This window comes from Macaca thibetana, chromosome 11 (assembly GCF_024542745.1).
Source record: "Macaca thibetana thibetana isolate TM-01 chromosome 11, ASM2454274v1, whole genome shotgun sequence".
In the NCBI taxonomy this organism is placed as follows: Eukaryota; Metazoa; Chordata; class Mammalia; order Primates; family Cercopithecidae; genus Macaca; species Macaca thibetana.
This window is the reverse complement of record NC_065588.1, coordinates 39,901,632-39,921,001: the sequence shown is the minus strand read 5'-3', so window position 1 is coordinate 39,921,001 and position 19,370 is coordinate 39,901,632. Positions and strand designations below refer to the sequence as shown.

The 19,370-nt window shown below is 37.9% G+C and overlaps 2 protein-coding genes across 8 annotated transcripts in view; one reads left to right on the top strand and one right to left on the bottom strand.

Moving 5' to 3' along the window:
• Nucleotides 1–149, bottom strand: part of IRAK4 (interleukin 1 receptor associated kinase 4) — a 35,416-nt gene extending 35,267 nt beyond the window's left edge. The window contains exon 1 of one of the 2 annotated variants that reach the window (XM_050749405.1): nt 60–149. The gene's annotated coding sequence lies outside the window, so the exon portion shown is untranslated. The remainder of the gene's footprint in view (nt 1–59) is intronic. The other variant, XM_050749406.1, reaches the window with a different exon arrangement.
• A 78-nt stretch (nt 150–227) lies between these two features.
• PUS7L (pseudouridine synthase 7 like) overlaps nt 228–19,370 on the top strand; it is a 48,146-nt gene continuing 29,003 nt past the window's right edge. For 4 of the 6 annotated variants that reach the window (XR_007717825.1, XM_050749379.1, XM_050749381.1 and 1 more), the window contains exons 1-5: nt 228–345; nt 3,811–4,736; nt 9,385–9,544; nt 12,013–12,205; nt 15,698–15,796. Coding sequence is in view for 5 of the 6 variants with exons in the window: in XM_050749379.1 (XP_050605336.1) it covers nt 326–345; nt 3,811–4,736; nt 9,385–9,544; nt 12,013–12,205; nt 15,698–15,796 (1,398 nt within the window). In the remaining variant the exon portion in view is untranslated. Of the gene's footprint in view, nt 346–3,810; nt 4,737–8,320; nt 8,439–9,384; nt 9,545–12,012; nt 12,206–15,697; nt 15,797–19,370 lie in introns of those variants that run through there. The other 2 variants (XM_050749382.1, XM_050749378.1) reach the window with 2 other exon arrangements.

Here is a 19,370-nt window from a genome sequence, read left to right as displayed (position 1 = left end):
ACCTGGAAGCGGACCTCGGACGACCTTTGACCGAGGCATGAAGGCGGGGAATGCCTTACCTGCCCGAGCGCGGGCTGCTGAAGCCGGCGACAGAAGAACCAGCCGAACTAGGAAGCGCCGCGGAGGGGCGGGGCCAACCCGGCAGGCCCCTCCCCACTTCCCCGATGGCTTCATCTTGGCGCCTTCAGGCGGCTCCACAAAGTGAGAAACTCCGTGTCTTGCGTAGGGCGCGTCTTTACGTGGGCGCCTGCCCCTTTAATTACGCCCCTGTCGGAGGCTGAAACGCTGAAGGCTTCCGGGCATGCGCACAGCGTTGTGCAAATGAATGCTTTCCACTGAACCGAGGTAGATCGGGTCGAGCTTCTTGCGCGATGGTGGGCTTGTATGCGGGGGGGTGACGAGATTGGCATGGAACGATCCATACCCTTTGCCCCCAAAGAAGGGTGACGTGGGCTAGTGTCGCGCCTTTGGACAGGCAGAGTTTGGGGAGGGAGAAGAAACAGGTAGAGTTGCTGGCCTTGTCGGGGACGCTTTTGGACGTGCTGGAGGGCAGCGACGCCCTAGTTCTGCGAAGTTAAGTAGCTTCTGCAGGACTGGGTTCAGTATCTCTAATACCTTCTCAGGATCCCTCTTCAGCCAACGAATTCCTCACACACACGCGCCAAGCAAACTACTCCCCTCCGCCCCCCCCCCCCCCCCGGCACCCCACTCCACACTGTCATGAGCAGTCTCTGTTGAATGGGAACACTGCACCTTCAGGCTTAACGCCATGTGGGCTCCTTTGCTGCCCTCCAGTTCGGTTCCACTCTTTTACCAGAATGCTGGAATTACATTCTCCCCAAGTTTCCCTACCTGTTTCACTTGCTTAGAATGTCTATCTTTCTCCATTTTTCTGGGAGAAAGAAAAGATCATTATTCTTTTAGAGCCAATCCCTACAGCTATGTTCTTGACCACGCTGTTTTGTTTTTCAACTCCTCTAACTGTTACTCCGTCGGATACATCCTGCTCATTTCCATCAGAATCATCTTACTAAAGCCTGTTTTGGGATTGTGTCCCTTTTCTATTCAAACACTCACAGCCATCCATTGACCACCCAATAGATTCTAAGTCCTTGTCAGGGCATTCAACATCTTCCATAATCTGGTATGAACTCAGCTGCATTTTCCAGCACAGTACTCTCCCTGCCTCCCCATCCCCACTGCTCTGTATCTGGACTGTTTGTTTTTCTCTCACACGTTGCATGTTTTGTTTGTACATTACTTGTGAGGTCACTGCCTCATTTCTATCTCTTGAACTATTGGAGGACTTAGATGGCCACTTCTTGCATTATGCCTCTCCTAATTATCTTCCACTTCACTCCTACAGCACTTATTTTGTACTAGCTTTTTCATTTATTTAACAATAGTATTTATTGCAGACCTACCATGTGCTTGACACTGTTCAAAATATGGGATCATCAGTAGTAAATAAGGCAGACAAGCTTACTCCTCACGTGGAACTAACATTCTCTTTGGAGGAGATAGACAATAAATAATAAAGAAAAACTTTACCTAGAACTGCTATGCAGAAAATTAAATAGGGTTTTGTGAAAGAGAATCACTTGCTGGGCGCGGTGGCTCACGCCGGTAATCCCAGCACTTTGGGAGGCAGAGGCGGGTGGATCACAAGGTCAGGAGTTTGGGACCAGCCTGGCCAATATGGTGAAAACCCGTCTCTACTAAAAAAATACAAAAATTAGCCAGGCGTGGTGGCGCGTCCCTGTAGTCCCAGCTACTCCGGAGGCTGAGACAGGAGAATCGCTTGAATTCGGGAGGCAGAGGTTGCAGTGAGCCGAGATCGCGCCACTGCACTCCAGTCCGGTGACAGAGTGAGACTTTGTGTCAAAAAAAAAATCACTTGCAGGTTCCTGTAGATTATTGGCCAGGAAAGACTTCTCTGAGGGCATGAATCCTAAAAGATGCAGCTATATGGTTGGGGAGGGAACAATTTAGACAACAGGAACAGTTAGCACAAAAGTACTAAAGAAGGCCAGAGTAGCTGGAGTGTAGCGGGTAATGGGGGTAAAGGTACAAAAAAATTTGGAAAATAAACAGGGTCCCTAATCTTAGACGTCCTTGGAAGCCAGGGTAAGTAATTTGGATTGTATTGCAAATGTGATTAGAGGGTTTTAAACTGGATTGTGATATGATTTAATTTACCTTTTAAGACACCATTCTGGCTGGTTTGTGGGCTAGTTGTAGAAGCAGGAGTTAGGGGCCTTCACAACAACTAAAAGTTTTTGGAATGGAAGTATTAAAGTAGGTGTGATGAAGGACAGTGGGAGTGATAAAAATCAGATGCTTAAGGTTAATGCAGTTTTTGGAGATGAGAAAGTCAAAGTTATGACCATGACAGTGGATGACCAAGATGAAGCAGAGGTGTGAGGTTGAGGTTGAGATTGAGGACTTGAGGGTCCAAGACATTGAATGGATGATCCATATAGATGATCATGAAAATCATGTTGCATAAGAAGGTAGTGAGCCAGAGATCAGTGAATGAAGCAGAGTTGTCTGGGGATCCGAGAGAGTATGACAACAGATGGTAAAGCCCAATAGCAGGCTCTTCAAAAGAATTGGTTTTTTGGAAGTAGTAGAGGAAGAAATGGCTTGCAAGGAACAGTAACAAACATAGAACAATATTTACAGCCTCCAGGTCCTAAGGTAGATGGGTGGGAAAGAAAAAATAGCCTTCACTTGAGAGGACTAAGGAAGAAGCAGCCTGAAAAAATAGCCAGCTTTCAATTAGGGCAAGAAAGTGAGAGAACTGTACAGGAAATTAAGTAATTAAGGAAAATAAATATATCTAATATTTTCCTTAGGAAATTAGGATATGGAGAATTTGTTGTGATTTCTATATGGCATGATTGAAAGGATTGAGAAGGGATGTGATTTGCTAAATTGGTTCAGAATAGTAGAATACATTATAGATATGAGATGATGGTCCAGATGATGATAAATTACTTGGAGAATGTGGGTAAACACAGAACTCAGTAGTAGGGGGGCCCCTGGGCAATTTATCTTTCCTGCAGCTCCATATCGTATGGTAGCCATGGGTTTGTGTGAAAGGTGAGAGATCAGAGTACTATTCTCTTGCATAGTGTTCCCAGGAAGCTCTGTAAGGTTTCTTCAGTCTGATGCCAATGATATAGTTAGAACTTTCCTCTGGGTCAACCTTGAAAGCTTCTATTTGTCCTAATGGGGGCATTAGAGAAGGCCCAGGACTGACTTAATCCTACCTTGAAATATAATCAAATCACAAATTTGTATTTATAACTTCATTTACCCATCAGTTTTCCTATTGTCTTCTTGTCACCTCTCCTGTCACTAACCACTAATAATGTAAGAAAACTTAGCCACATATTCTCTGGAATTAGCTGGAGATTTTAGACTCCAGGAATGGAATTTGGACAAATCTTGGTTTTATAGTCCTGTGTTCTCACCTCTTCTTGTGGGCCTACAAATGATATTTTTAAGATAAACTTAAAATTGACTCATTTTAATCCTGGATAATAGGTACAAATCTGGAGTGAGTGAAGATACAAGTTAACAAATCTTTAGCTATACCAGAAATAGTTTGCCTATTATTTCAGCTTGGTATAGGAGAGTCCAAGTACACAGGATGTACATATAGTTATAAATTAACGATGCCATTTAAGAAGACTCAGGATTAAAAGAGAGACAGAATTAACTAAATCCTGCAAACCTATTCCTATCTGGTCATCCATAATTTCTCTTTCTGTTAACTAACCACCTCTTTGTTTTGTTTTTTAGGCATTATTATAGAAGAATGGAAGAAGATACAGATTATAGAATCAGATTTAGTTCTTTGTGTTTCTTTAATGATCATATTGGATTTCATGGCACTATAAAAAGCTCACCAAGTGACTTTATTGTTATTGAAATTGATGAACAGGGACAATTAGTTAATAAGACCATCAATGAGCCTATTTTCAAGATTAGTGAAATACAACCTGAGCCAAATAATTTTCCCAAAAAAACAAAACTAGATCTTCAAAATCTGTCCTTTGAAGATGGAAGAAACCAAGAAGTTAATACTTTGGTTAAGTACACTGATGGTGACCAAAATCATCCGTCTGGTTCAGAAAAGGAAGATACTATCAGTGATGGAACTTCCAAATGTGAAGAAAAAGCTGATGTTTTAAGCTCCTTTTTAGATGAAAAAACTCATGAGTTACTGAATAATTTTGCCTGTGATATAAAAGAGAAGTGGCTTTCTGAAACAGAGCTAATTGGACTACCTCTTGAATTCTCAATAGGCAGAATCCTTGACAAAAACCAGAGGGCTAGTTTACATAGTGCCATTAGGCAGAAATTTCCATTTTTAATAACTGTAGGAAAAAACAGTGAAATTGTTGTAAAACCAAATCTTGAGTATAAAGAACTTTGTCATTTGGTATCTGAAGAGGAAGCATTTAACTTTTTTAAGTATTTGGATGCGAAGAAAGAAAATTCCAAATTTACCTTTAAACCTGATGCAAACAAAGACCACAGAAAAGCTGTCCACCATTTTGTCAACAAAAAGTTCGGAAACCTTGTGGAAACCAAATCTTTTTCTGAGATGAATTGCAGTACTGGTAATCCGAATGTGGTGATAACAGTAAGATTTCGGGAAAAAGCACACAGGCGTGGGAAAAGGCCTCTTCCTGAATGCCAAGAAGGAAATGTTATTTATACAGGTAATTTAATAAATAATCATCCATTTTCTTGGATAAACTTAGTTAAATTTAAAATTGTGAAAATGAATTGAATAGACTTGGCTAGAGAGATTGGAAAGAATACATGCTTTACCTTTAGGGAGGGGAACTGCTGATAAGCAATTTAAGCAACTCTAGGAATTCTTATTTATTCTGTTACTGGAAGATGATAAAACCTTTCAAATTACACTGAATTTAAAAATTAGCCTTACTGATAACCTAGGCATTTATGTTAGCCTATTCACAAATGTCTAAAGTTGAATCAGTTGGTTTGTGTTTAATAAGTTTTATTGAAGGTAAATCTTGATTTCATATTTTGGAAGTCATCTCAATTAAAATTAAGTTTTTAGAGATAAGAAGAATATATTTACTGTGCTTGGGAAAGTGAAGAGATACTTTGTAATCCAAAACAAATTATATTTCCCTACCTTGGGTAGGGAACCTGAAAACTTGGTCCTGCTGGTCATCTAGACAAGTTGTTCTGAAACTTTAGCATGCATATAATCATCAAAAGGTCTTGTTAAAACAGATTTCACAGCCCCATTCTCAGTTTCTGATTCTGGGGCTTTCACAAATTTCCAGACTCTTTTTTTCCTGGTCTGCTACATTTTGAGAATCACTGTTTTAGGGTCTGTGTTTAATTCCCAGGGTGGCTGGAACTGATGAACTCTCACTATAAAAGTCCAGCTGACTAGGTTTAACTGGCCTCAATTCTACTTGAAGGATGGGAACTGTTTCAGATGATCATATTTAATAAATTAGAGTTTGAACCTTGGAACTATGTGGGTTTGATTTGATATTATGACTTTTAGTTCACAAAAAGACTTATGAAATTTTTAATGTCTTTAAGATTTGATTTCATAAATGTAAAAATGGGAAGAATAATACCACAGGCAAGTTACTTAATAATTCATAACTTTTGGTTGTACTTGAAAAATGGGGTAATAGGAAAGCCTGACACACAATGATATTCTAAGGATTAAATGAAATAATGAAATTGTTTACTATGTAATAGTTACTTAATATTAGGCATATAGTAAGTGTTAACAGATATATCCATTTTGAAGGAAAAACAACACTAGCTTTACATGTAGAAAGAGGAATTGCTGGTGAGTGATTTAAGCAGCTCTAGGAATTTTTATTTATCTTATACTACTTGAAATTCTAACAATATTAATTTGGGTTAATGAGTAAAAAAATTATAGAACTTTATATATTAGTTTAAATTCGTTTTTCTAAAGTTGTGAATAGTTGGAGGCATATGTTAAAAGGAGGAATGATGGTTCAAAAAACCTTTTATTTTTTATTTTAAATTATGTTAAAATATACATAACATAAAGTGTACCATCTTAATCATTTTTAAGTATCAGTGGCATTGAGGACATTCACATTGTTGTACATCTATCACCAGAATTTTTTCACCATCCCAAACTAAAACTCCATATTTATTAAACAATCCCTCCTCCTCTCCAGCTCTGCAAAATGGGAACTACCATTTTTCATTCTGTCTGTACGGATTAGACAGCTCTAGGTATCTCATATAAGTGGAATCATACAGTATTTGTCTTTTTGTAATGGGCTTATTTCACTTAGTATGTTTTTGACATTTATCCTTGTTGTAGCACGTGTTAGAATTTCCTTCCCTTTTAAGGCTGAATAATACCCCATGGTAGGTGTATGCCACATTTTGTTTACCCATTTGTCTGCCAGTGGATGGGATATAATGGTCAATAAAGCACACATGATATTTGCTTTGGAAGCATTCAGCCTTGGAACTTGGAAAGAATTTGAGGGAGAATGTGGATGTGAGATGACTTTTGAGGCTACGTCACAAAAGTATTACACTTCTTGTCATGTTCTTGGATTGCTCATTCTGGGGAAAGCTAGCTACTGTACTGTGAGGATACTCAAACAGCCCTTTGGATAGGAACTATAGCTTCATGCCGATAGCCAGTACCAACCTTCCAGCCATGTGAATGAGCCCCCTTTGGAAATGGATCCTCTACTTTCTTTCAGGCTTTTAAATAACTGCAGCTCTAGCCACATCTAACTGCATGCAACCTCAGGAGAGCCTGAACTAGAATCACCAAACCAAAGTGTTCTTGAAGTCCTGATCCGCAGAAACTATAGGCAATACATGAATATTGTAAGCCACTAAGATTTGAGGTGACTTGTTATGTAACAATAAATAATACATAGCATTTAACCCTGGATATGCACAAATTACTGATCAGCAACAAACTCAAGGAACCACTTATGTAGATTTCTGGAACTCCTCTACAAAGCTTTGTTTTTTGTCTTACTCTCCCTGTGAATTCTCTTTGTCTTACTCTCCCTGTGAATTCCAGCCCACTCAGCCTTCCTGAATTCCAATATCTACCCTCTTAACTCAGCAGAACTCCTGTGCTCTACCTGGATTCTGTCTGTGCTATGTTCCAGAATGTACTTCTAGGCAAAAAATTAGAGTATTTTAGGACTCCTCTCGTTTTTCTTTTCTTTTCTTTTAGATTACAGTTTTGTGGTACCTATTCTCCAGTCTCTAAAAATGGCTGTTTCATATATTTTGTTCAGTTTTCTATTTGTTTACAGTGGGAGGTCATCTGGTATCAGTTATTCCAACATGGCTCAAAGTGCAAGTCTCTAAAATTGAATTTTAAAATTCAGTATAATTGACTTTCTTTTTAAATATGTAATTGTTCCAAGTAATTAAGAAAATGTTATAAATCTTATACATTAAACTTATACATTTAGTGAGCCTTAAGATTTTGTAAATGTTCCCATTTTGCTTACTAACTTAAATAAGATTCAATGTAAAAAGACGAATGTAAATCAATTAAATATTTTAAATTGGAACTACAAGTTTCATTCTCTTAAACATTCAAGTGCATAAACTTTTATGTAGATACAGATTAATATTAACACAATATCATGGATTTGATCCTCTTAAATATATTTCTATACTAAATTCTAAATCTTTATGGGTGAAAAAATGCTTATCCACCTAGGCTACTATCAGCAACAAACTGATATCTCAAACAAGTTGGGAATTTCTTTTAAATTGCTGAACTTTTTGAATGACATGTCCAAAATTGTCAGGGCGAATGGCTGCTGCTGTTGGACCTTCAAGAATGCATAGAAGTAAGAAATAATAAATGGAAGGAACATATTTTATTTTACAATTTTTATTTTAGTTTCAGGGGTACATGTGCAGGTTTGTTACAAGGGTATATTGTGTGATGCTGAGATTTGGGATAGATTGAACCCATCACCCAGGTAGTGAGCATAGTATCCAATAGGTAGTTTTTCAGCCCTATGCCCTCCCTCCCTCCTACCTCTTATATACCCCAGTGTCTGTTGTTTCCATTTTTATGTACATGTGTACCCAGTGTTTAGCTCCTACTTATAAGTGAGAACATGCAGCATTTGGTTTTCTGTTCCTTTGTTAATTCACTTAGGATAACGGCCTCTAGCTGCATCCATGTTGCTGCAAAGGGCATGATTTTGTTCTTTTTTGCTGTGTAGTATTTCATGGTGTGTATGTACCACTTTTTTTTTCTTTGAGACAGGGTCTCACTCTTTCACCCAGGCTGGAGTGCAGTGGCACCATAGTGGCTTGCTACAGCCTCAACCTCCTAGGCTCAAGCAGTCTTCCCACCTCAGCCTCCTGGGTAGCTGTGATGACAGGTATGTGCTACCACACCTAGCTAACTTTTTAATTTTTCGTAGAGATGGGGTCTCCATATGTTGCTCAGTCTGGTCTTAGATTGTTTGCTCTTGGAATCTTTCTGCCTCAGCCTCCCAGAGTGCTGTGATTACAGGCATCATCTACTGTACCCAGCCACATTTTCTTTATTGAATCCACTGTTGTTGGGCACTTAGGTTGATTCCATATCTTCACTATTCTGAATAGCGCTGCAATGAACACACAAGGGGAACTCATGTTTTAGAGGACTGAAATGTACAAAAGTACAAAACTGTTGAAGGCTCTAGTTAATCCAGGGATTACAAGAAGTTCTCCGTGGCAGGGTTATAGGATATATGAAGGGAAGTGGTGCACTTGGAGACTGGAAAGGTAGATTTGGGCCAGATATGAATACCAAATTAAGGAATTTGGATTTTTTTGCCTGTAAGCCTTCAATGAGCCAACCAACAGTTTAAAAATAACAGCTGAAATCGATCATGCTGATTTTATATTTTCATTAAAAAATACTCCTTACAGCTGGGTACGGTGGCTCACTCCTGTAATCCCAGCACTTTGGGAGGCAGAGGTGGGTGGATCACGAGGCCAAGAGATCGAGACCATCCTGGCCAACATGGGGAAACCCCGTTCCTACTAAAAATACAAAAATGAGCTGGGCGTGGTGGCATTTGCCTGTAGTCCCAGGTACTGGGGAAGCTGAGGCAGGAGAATCGCTGGAACCCGGGAGGCGGAGGAGTGAGCCTAGATCACGCCCCTGGACTCCAGCCTGGTGACAGAGTGAGACTTCGTCAAAAACAAAACAAAACAAAACAAAACAAAACCAACTCCTTACATTAATAGTTCGATTCATTATACTAATCTGTTAACTAAGAATGTAATTGATATATGGTAGCTGCTTTTTTTGTGATCTAAGATTTTTTTTTGTTTCAGCTTTTACCCTACGAAAGGAAAACCTGGAAATGTTTGAAGCAATTGGTTTTTTAGCTATCAAACTTGGTGTTATTCCTTCGGATTTTAGTTATGCAGGCCTTAAAGACAAGAAAGCCATCACCTATCAAGCAATGGTTGTTAGAAAAGTGACTCCAGAGAGGTAATAAGATAATTACTTTATAAGACTGAACTTTGGTCGGGCGCAGTGGCTCACGCCTGTAATCCCAGCACTTTGGGAGGCCAAGGTGGGCGAATCATGAAGTCAGGAGATCGGTACCATCCTGGCTAATACGGTGAAACCCCGTCTCTACTAAAAATACAAAAAATTAATTAGCCGGGCTCGGTGGCGGGCACCTGTATTCCCAGCTACTCGGGAGGCTGAGGCAGAATGGCGTGAACCTGGGAGGCAGAGCTTGCAGTGAGCCGAGATCGCGCCACTGCACTCCAGCCTGCGTCTCAAAAAAAAACCAGACTGAATTTTACTTTCATACTTCATCCAATAAATACGTATAAGATCAAAAGCTCTGAATAATACTGGGAGCATATTAACCTCACTATTAATATTCACCAATTACATACTTATTGAACAGCACATTCTGTATTCATAATTGTCTTCTAAATAGAGATATGTCTTAAGTTTACATTGAAAATATAGGAAGTTTTAGGATGGAAACTTTGAGAAGTGGAAGATTTGAATTGTCTAAATTGTTTCTAAACATCCTGTACTGTATTCAAATATGCATTTATATTCAGAAAAGCACCTTATAAATCATGTTTTCCTAATTAATTATATTATGCCTTTATTATCATAGATCCTTACATTTAAAATCCTTGTTAAATGAATGTAAAGTACTCAAATTTAGCCTCTGTCAGCTTAATCAAATTTTATGCATTTTTTTGTAACTATAAAAGACATATATTTATTGTGGAAAATAGAAAAAAGTTTTTTAAAAATGAAGTTACTAGTAAGCCTACTACTCAGAAATAACTACAACAGGCTGGGCATGATGGCTCATGCTTGTACTCCCAGCACTTTGAGAGACTGAGGCGGGCGGATCACTGGAGGTTAGGAGTTGGCCTGGCCAAAATGGCGAAACCCCCTCTCTACCAAAAATATAAAAAATTAGCCGGATGTAGTGGCATGTGTCTGTAATCCCAGCTACTTGGGAGGCTGAGGCAGGTGAATTGCTTGAACTGGGAGGTGGGAGTTGTAGTGAGCGGGTTTCATACCACTGCACTCCAGCCTGGGCCACAGAGCGAGACTCTGTCTCAAAAAAATAAATAAAAATAAAAATAAATAACTGCAATAACATTTTTCTCTCTTTCTTTCTAGACCCTTTTCAGAGACTACATCACACAGAAACTTTTTTTTATTATTTATTATTTATTATTTTTTTGAGATGGAGTTTCACCCATGTTGCCCAGGCTGGAGTGCAGTGGCCGGATCTCAGCTCATTGCAAGCTCTGCCTCCCAGGTTCACGCCATTCTCCTGCCTCAGCCTCCCGAGTAGCTGGGACTACAGGCGCCCGCCACCTCGCCCGGCTAATTTTTTTTTGTATTTTTAGTAGAGACGGGGTTTCACCGTGTTAGCCAGGATGGTCTCGATCTCCTGACCTTGTGATCCACCCGTCTCGGCCTCCCAAAGTGCTGGGATTACAGGCTTGAGCCACTGCGCCCGGCCTAATTTCCTTAAGATAAACTTCAAAATGTGAAAAATTGGGTCAAAATTCAGCCTAATTAATGTAATATCGATATGTTAATTCTTAGTTAACACATGTTTAAGTATCCACTATATACAAGTAGACTCTTCTGAGTGCTTCTAAGCTCTTACATGGGGGACAAAAAAAAAGTATTTGAGTTTGCTTTTGTGGTCGAGAAGTGCAGGATAGGGCAGAAAGAAGGACTTTAGATGTTAAAATGTATTTAAGATGAAAGCTCCCCTCTTAGAAGGAGAGATTACTTTAAATTAGCTTATGAGTCTGGAATTTTAATTACACTTCAAGTAATAGTAAAATTTTAGCAGATTCAGAAAACTGGAGATATATTTGTGGGGCAGTAAACTCAATAGTCTGTCACATATATAATTCCTGTAAGGAATATGGAAACTATGGCTATAAAGGAAATTTTATATCAGCCGTTATAGGGTCATACAATTTACTCTAAAAATATTGAAAATATTAATTCTTTAGATGTTGGGAAAAATTGAAAGTTTGTGTAAGGAAGTGGTCAGAGCAGAATTTCAGGAAAATCCTCTGGTGCCAGTGATTTTTCTTGGTAATGTTGGGGAAAGAGACTGAGAAGGAAAGGAGCAGAGTTGGGGACAGGAAGAGTGGGAGAACTGCTAGGAGGTTCTGTCACTCAAGCTAAGAAGTTAGAAGGCCTACATAGGAAGAATGATAACGTTAGTAATATATGTTGAAGTTTTTAAAATAATTCTGTTAATGTAATCCTATAATAATGGGTATTAAGCACACATTTGGTGAAATAACATAAACTTTAGAATATTCTAAAAAATTTGTATTAGTATTCTCATAAGGTGTTGCTTGGCTACTGCCATTTAAAACCTTATTTTAAAGTAATTTTTAAATGTAAAATTTAACTGACTTTATATGATTTATTACTTATAGGTTGAAAAATATTGAAAAAGAAATTGAAAAGAAAAGAATGAATGTCTTTAATATTCGGTCTGTAGATGATTCCCTGAGACTTGGTCAGCTCAAAGGAAATCACTTTGATATTGTGATTAGAAATTTAAAAAAACAAATAAATGATTCTGCAAACCTGAGAGAGAGAATTATGGAAGCAATAGAAAATGTTAAGGTAAGAAAACTTAATTTTAAAAGAGTATCCAGGGAAATCTTCATAGTCTCTTTCTCTACATTGAGGCAAGAGGGGAATCTTCTTTTTCTTTTGTACCTTTTTATGGGATTTTTAAACACGATAATTATTTTTTAAAGTGATAAATAAGGCCATTTGGCTTATATTTTACTTTCAGCTTGATACATTTTTGTATTTAAACAAAACAAAATATGTAAACATGATTTTAAAAATGCAGGATATGGCATCCTTCAGAGAAGAGGGGACAATCTACATTCATAAGAGATTTTTTAAAGCATCTGCTATATAGAGCCGTATTTAGTCAGGGGAATTTATTTTTTGGAAATTTTGATGTATACACATTATAAATAATACACACTGTATTAGTCCATTCTCACATTGCTAAGTAAGGGCATACCTGAGACTGATTAATTTATGAAGGAGAGAGGTTTAGTTGACTCACAGTTCAGCATGGCTGGGGAGGCCTCAGGAAACTTATAATCATGGTGGAAAGGGAAGCAAACACATCCTTCTTCCTATGGTGGCAGGAAGGAGAAGTGCCAAGTAAAAGAGGAAAAGCCCCTTATAAAACCATCAAATATTGTGAGAACTCACTCACTATCATGAGAATAGCCTGGGAGTAACAATCTCTATGATTCAGTCCCACTGGGTCTCTCCCATGCCACGTGGGGATTATGGAAACTAAAATTCAAGATGAGATTTGGGTGGGAACACAGCCAAACCATATCATAAACTTTATGTTTTATGGTAAAAAATTACTTAGCATAAGTTTCTAAATGACATTTTCCAGACATTTAAATATACACATACAACGATAGCCTTCAAGACCAAATCATCTTAGATCATCTAGACATCAGCAAAGTTTATACTCTAATGGGCCAGATAATAAATATTTTTGACCTTTTAGACATATGGTTCCTCTTGCAACTAATCTACTGCCATTGTATGGAAGCAGCCACAGACAATATATAAGTGAACGAACATGGCTGTGTTCCAATAAAACTTTGTTTACAAAAACAGGTGTTGGACTAGGTTTCATTTGTGGGCTGTAGTAGTTTGCTAACTCCTAATGTAGATGAGTAGTTCTCAACCTGAGGAGCTTTCAAAAAATTTCACCCACTGATCTCTACTCCTGAACCAATTAAAAAAGAACATTTGGGGATGCAGGTTAGGCATTAATACTTATTTTTAAAAAACTTCTTAGGTGACTCTACTTTAGAGCCAATACCGAGAAACACTGATTCGAGTTTCTGACCACAAAGACCTTTGTACACAATTTTATACCTCTCCAACAGGAAAACAAGCAAACAAAAGCTGGTTATTTATCTGCCTTGTAGTTAGGAAAATATCTTCCAACTAAAGATCTTTTAAATCCAGCACTTTCATCTGTATATGGAAGTTATCTGATTGTATACTCATTATATGTTGTGTTAGTTCGTTCTCATGCTGCTATGAAGAAATACCCGAGACTGGGCAATTTATAAAGAAAAGTGGTTTAATTGACTCACAGTTCCATATAGGTGGGGAGGCCTCAGGAAACTTACAATCATGGCAGAAGGCACCTCTTCACAGGGTGACAGGAGAGAGAATGAATGCCAGCAGGGGAAATGCCAGATACTTATAAAATGATCAGATCTCGTGAGAACTCACTATCATGAGAACAGCATGGGGAAAACCGACCCCATATTCAATTACTTCCCACCGGGTCCTTCCCATGACATGTGGGGATTGTGGAGATTACAATTCAAGATGAAATTTGGTGAGGACACAGCCAAACCATATCATATATTATTTTACCTTTGTTTTCCTTGACCCACCTAAAATTCTACTTTTTTTTCTTCAAAAACTCTTACTAAAATGATATATTTTTAAAAAGATAGAAGTTTCTTTGAACTCTGATAGCATTTATTACCTGTCTTTCATTTGTTATATATGAATATACAGCTGCCTATTACAAAATTCCCATTAGAAATAATCTTAGTTTTAGCCAACTTCCATTGGTTCTCATGATGTGAGAAAGGAATTGAGAAACCCTGAAAATAAGTCTTTGAAGTTTTGTTTCAAGGGGTTATGTCTCTGTTATAAACCTTTTGTTATATCTAATTACTTTGAAGGGTTACTTTAAAACTCTTCTGGTTATTCTAGGACATTATCTGATGTTATTTTTTCAAATTTGAAATAATTAAAAATATTTATGAGATTTAATTAAGGGAGTACTTATTCTATCTGCAGTTAATTTTTTTTTTTTTTTTTTTTGAGACGGAATCTCACTCTGTTGCCCAGGCTAGAGTGCAGTGGCGCGATCTTGGCTTACTGCAAGCGCCACCTCCTGGGTTCAAGCCATTCTCCTGCCTCAGCCTCCCGAGTAGCTGGGACTGCAGGCGCCCACCACCATGCCTGGCTAATTTTTTGTATTTTTAGTAGAGACGGGGTTTCACCATGTTAGCCAGGATGGTCTCCATCACCTGACCTCGTGATCCGTCCGCCTTGGCCTCCCAAAGTGCTGGGATTACAGGAGTGAGCCACTGTGCCCGACCTGCAATTAATTTTTTAAATGACATGAGATAATGACATGCTTTTGTACCATGCTGACAACAAATTGGCTCAGCATCTTTTACTAAAAAATTCTTGAGTTGGTATTCAATAATAATTGTTGACTGAATAAATGCATACTCTCCTCATGAAGTAAGTGGAGAGGACTCTTTTGTCTTTCGAGAAATTGTCTGGGCCTGGTATTTTCTTTCTGAGCACATGTTTAATGACTGACCAATTTCTTTAATGGTTGCAGTAGTATATTACAGTTTTCTATTTCTTCTGAGTAATGTGACAGCTTTAAAACATGGCCTGAAGGGTTCACCTCCATCAAGAAGTGAAGTTTGTATTCCTCCCCTGGAATACAGGGAGGAATACCTGTTCCAGGTGCTGGAACAGCTGGACCGGTAGAGTACTGCTGAAGTGGCTCCATTGTTTCAGGTCAGCCTTTAAGAAACTGAGATGAACTAAAGAACAAACAGTTATGTAGAAAAGTGCCAGGATGTATGGGGTTTGAAAGTAAGCCTGTTCTTGACTCCCTACATCTCCAGACAGCTGAAGAGTCTCAAAATAAGAAAGAGAGCGTCAGGATAGGGATCAGATCTGGGTACTAGGTGACCAACTCATTTTGGATGCCCAGAACTTTTCTGGCTCTAGCACTGAAAATCTCACATCCCAGGAAACCCCTCAGTAACATGAATGGAAAGCTGACATATTTTTGAAGTTTTCTTCACTGGTTTTATGTTCTAACTTCTAATTCTGTGTTTTCTTTCCTATTCTTTAATTGCGCAGCATTTCTCAGACTATTTGGTCCCTATGTGCATAATGCTGATTACAGAGTTCTTCTATTAAAATAGTTACGAAGAGAAAAATTCAATTGTGTATTTTGACATGTAATTGTACTTATATACTCTTAATTTGTTGATTATTTTGTATACATAGAAAAAAGGCTTTGTGAATTACTATGGACCACAGAGATTTGGGAAGGGAAGGAAAGTTCACACAGACCAAATTGGACTAGCTTTGCTGAAGAATGAAATGGTATGGATTTTGGAAAATGTAATCTTATCTGTTTCTGTCAATTATACTTACTACATAATCCAGCTCCTTGCTTTCTTAACTCTAGCTTATAAATGCATGTAAACACACACATACCAAATATATTACATCACTGAACATTTAGTGAGCTGGTGCTATGTCCTTGGTATCACATTACAAGAAAGCCAACTGTGTGAGTGTCCTTGTGGTTAGTACATATTTGAGATTTGACACAGAAATGACTATCACTTTCCAATTTTAGTGAACTGAATAGAAGATATAGAGGAAATTTTGACCCTACAATCCCAGAAATCAGATATCAGATCATATAAAAGATAGGAATCCACATAAGTCCAGAGACTAAAAGGGGAGCAGCAAATTTGAAAACAAAATCTGACTAGTTCAAAATGAAACTAAAAATGCATGTTACAACTAAGAAGCTGCATTTGCTGAAATATTAAAAGCATATGTGTGTATATCTACTTTTAATTTATATTTTTATATATAATTGCATATTTTTACACTAAAATGGAATGCACATAATGGAGGAAAGCTACAAAACTATAAAAATTATATATTTGAACAAGTGCAAGATTATTCTTATGATAGTATCTTGTTCACTCACCTGTGTTCTAATATGGTTTCTTGAGTGGAAGAGAAGGAAACAGTAAAAGATTTTGTGAGAAACATGATGCATAGAACATCATCTTACATATCAAATAATGTTCAGAGCTGATGATTTAGACCACATCTGCAAATCTATTGGTAGTTCTGGGTTTCACATTTCTAAGGAGATTTTAGCAACTGGAATATAACTGATATGATAAAGAGTCTAGAAATGTTTACCTCAGCAGTGGTTCTTTAGTCTAGAAAACTCTGAAAATTAACTTGTAAAATGTTTAAAATTTTGTCATACAGAAGAAGAACTTAATAGTTTGGGGCCTGTTGGATGCAGCATATGTTCTACTTGAGTTCTGCCATTTGTCACCTGTGTTACTATAGGTACTTAACTTTTCCAAGTTGCTTAACTTTTCCAAGCCTCAGTTTCCTTACCTGTAAAATGGAGATAGCATGTATGTCACAAGATTTTTCTGAGAATCAAATGAAAGAACTTTTGTTAAGGCAGCTAGTACAGTGCCAGACAAGTGTCCATACATGGGATGGGCTAGATATTTAAGGGACTTGTAGTCCAGCATAAAAGACTTTTTCTTAACAATTGTTCAAATAACTGGAATGTCCTGTTTCTCATGACATTTAAGCAAAAGCTGGACGGCTACCCCTCTACCTCTTTCAAACCTCATATTGCATGCTCTTGAATTTTTAAAAACTTTTGCTTTGGCAGTAATAGTCAATTATTGCCATGTAACAAATTACCCCAACATATAGCGGTTGAAGACAACAAGCATTTATTATCTCAATTTCTGAGAGTCAGGAATTTGGGAGCAGCTTAGCTGAGCGGCTCTGGATCAGGGTCTCTTGTGAGGCTGCAGTCACACAATCGGCCCCGGTGTGTAGTCTCTGAAGACTTGACCAAGATGGAGGATCTGCTCCTAAGCTCATGCTTGTGGTTGTTGGCAGGAGACTTTATTTTCTTGCTTTAAGACTATTTGTGGCATGGCTTCTCCTAGAGAGATAAGTCCAAGAATGCAAAGGAGAGAGAGACACAACAGATACCGCAGTGTCTTTTATAACCTAGTCTCAGAAGTGGCATACTTTCACTTCTTCTGTCTTCTGGCCACACAGATCAACCCTGATAAGTGTTTGAGAGGACTACATCACGTGTGAAGATCAAGTGATGGAGAGCATTGAGGGCCATCTTAGAGGCTGATTCTTGCAGCTAAAAAGCTGTATCTTCTTTCCTTTGCCTGAAGCACTCCCTCCCCAACGTGTATATTCTTTAGGTCTCAGTTTAAATATTCTCATTCTACTCCCCAAGAAAAAGTGAATTCCTCTTATTTTGTGATCCTGTATCATCTTGGGCTTCCCATCTTAAATTTTATTATATTTTATTATTATTGCTTATTTAATTTTGTCAGTAGGCAGAAAGTTTTAGTTGGACAGAGACCATGACTTTTACTCAATGCTCTGTCCCTAATACTGTATGCAGTACCTAGCACGTGGCAGATACCTAATAATATTTGTTTGAATAAGTGAATACTGTAAAGGAAAATTGAGTGGGAAATTGGGTCAAATGACCTATTTAAAATTCTTTCCTACTCTAAGACACGTGCTTTAGAAATAAATCCCAGGGCTAAAGACAGTGACAAAATAAGTGAACTAGTAGATACTATTTAAAAAGAAAGGAACATCTTTTAATCTATTTAGGATTTAAAATAAAATATTAAATTTGGCAACTTTTTCATTAAGATTTTGGCAATTATTTTTAAGTGCAAAGAATTCAGGAAATTGAGAGCATAAATGAAATTAAGGGCTTGCCTTTCCCCTCTGCTTGCTACTTTCCTATTTTTGTCATGTGTGTTGGTCAGGTCTGAAATTTATGTCATTATTTTACCCTTGTGTTCTTAGCTCAATAATAGAGATAAAGCATGACAGAAGTCTAGGTTGTCTGTCAATTGCCAATGACAATAGAATTTATACTGTGTACTTACTTTGATAGTACTCTCGATATAACCTCTTCTCCAATTTTATGTCTCTCTTTATCTTTTGTCTTATGAATCCTTTTTGGTTTTAAGAGAGAACTATTTTTTATATTTCCAATATCCTTTTCTTCTTCAAGGACTTCTAAGTCTTGAGAAATAAAAAAGCCAGTTAAGATATTTGTGCTGAGGTGGGCAGTTCCCAAGGTCAGGAGTTCAAGACCAGCCTGGCCAATATGGTAAAACCCATCTCTACTAAAAATATAAAAATTAGCCGGGTGTGGTGGTGGGTGCCTGTAGTCCCAGCTACTCGGAAGGCTGAGGCAGGAGAATAGCTTGAACCCAGGAGGCAGAGGTTGCAGTTAGGCAAGATCGCGCCACTGTACTCCAGCCTGGGCAACAGAGCAAGACTCCGTCTCAAAAAAACAAACAAAAAAAGGATATTTGTGGCTGTGAAATGGGTGAAACATAACTTTAATTCATTTGATCCTAACCTGAAAGTTATAGCTGTGTTGTCTTCGGAAACTTCTGAAGCTTCTTTTTTTAATGTTTTCTTTCTGAGCTATTTTCTTTACTTCTGCTCTGGGAGCGAGGCATTCTACATCTTCAGAGCTACTTCTTTTCCTCTTCCCTTTTCTGACTCAGGTAAGTTGGATACTTAAAATCTTTGTTGTTGTTGTTTTTTTCTTTGAGGGTTGCTTTTGGGGTTCACTAGTTTCTACTTCTGAGCCCTCAGAGTGGTTCTTGATCTTTTTACTTTACAGCTGCCTGCATTTCTTGTGTCCATGTTTAATTATTTGACCTGGACATTGTCTTACTTTTTCATTTGCCCTTTCTTTTATTTTGTTTATTTTTCTTTTTTCTTCTGTAACAATACATTGGTTTAATTTTACTTCTGCTCCAGCCATTTAAATATTAAATATTTTCAAATACATCTATTTAAATATTAAACAAATATTTAATATTTATTTTTAGGCCAG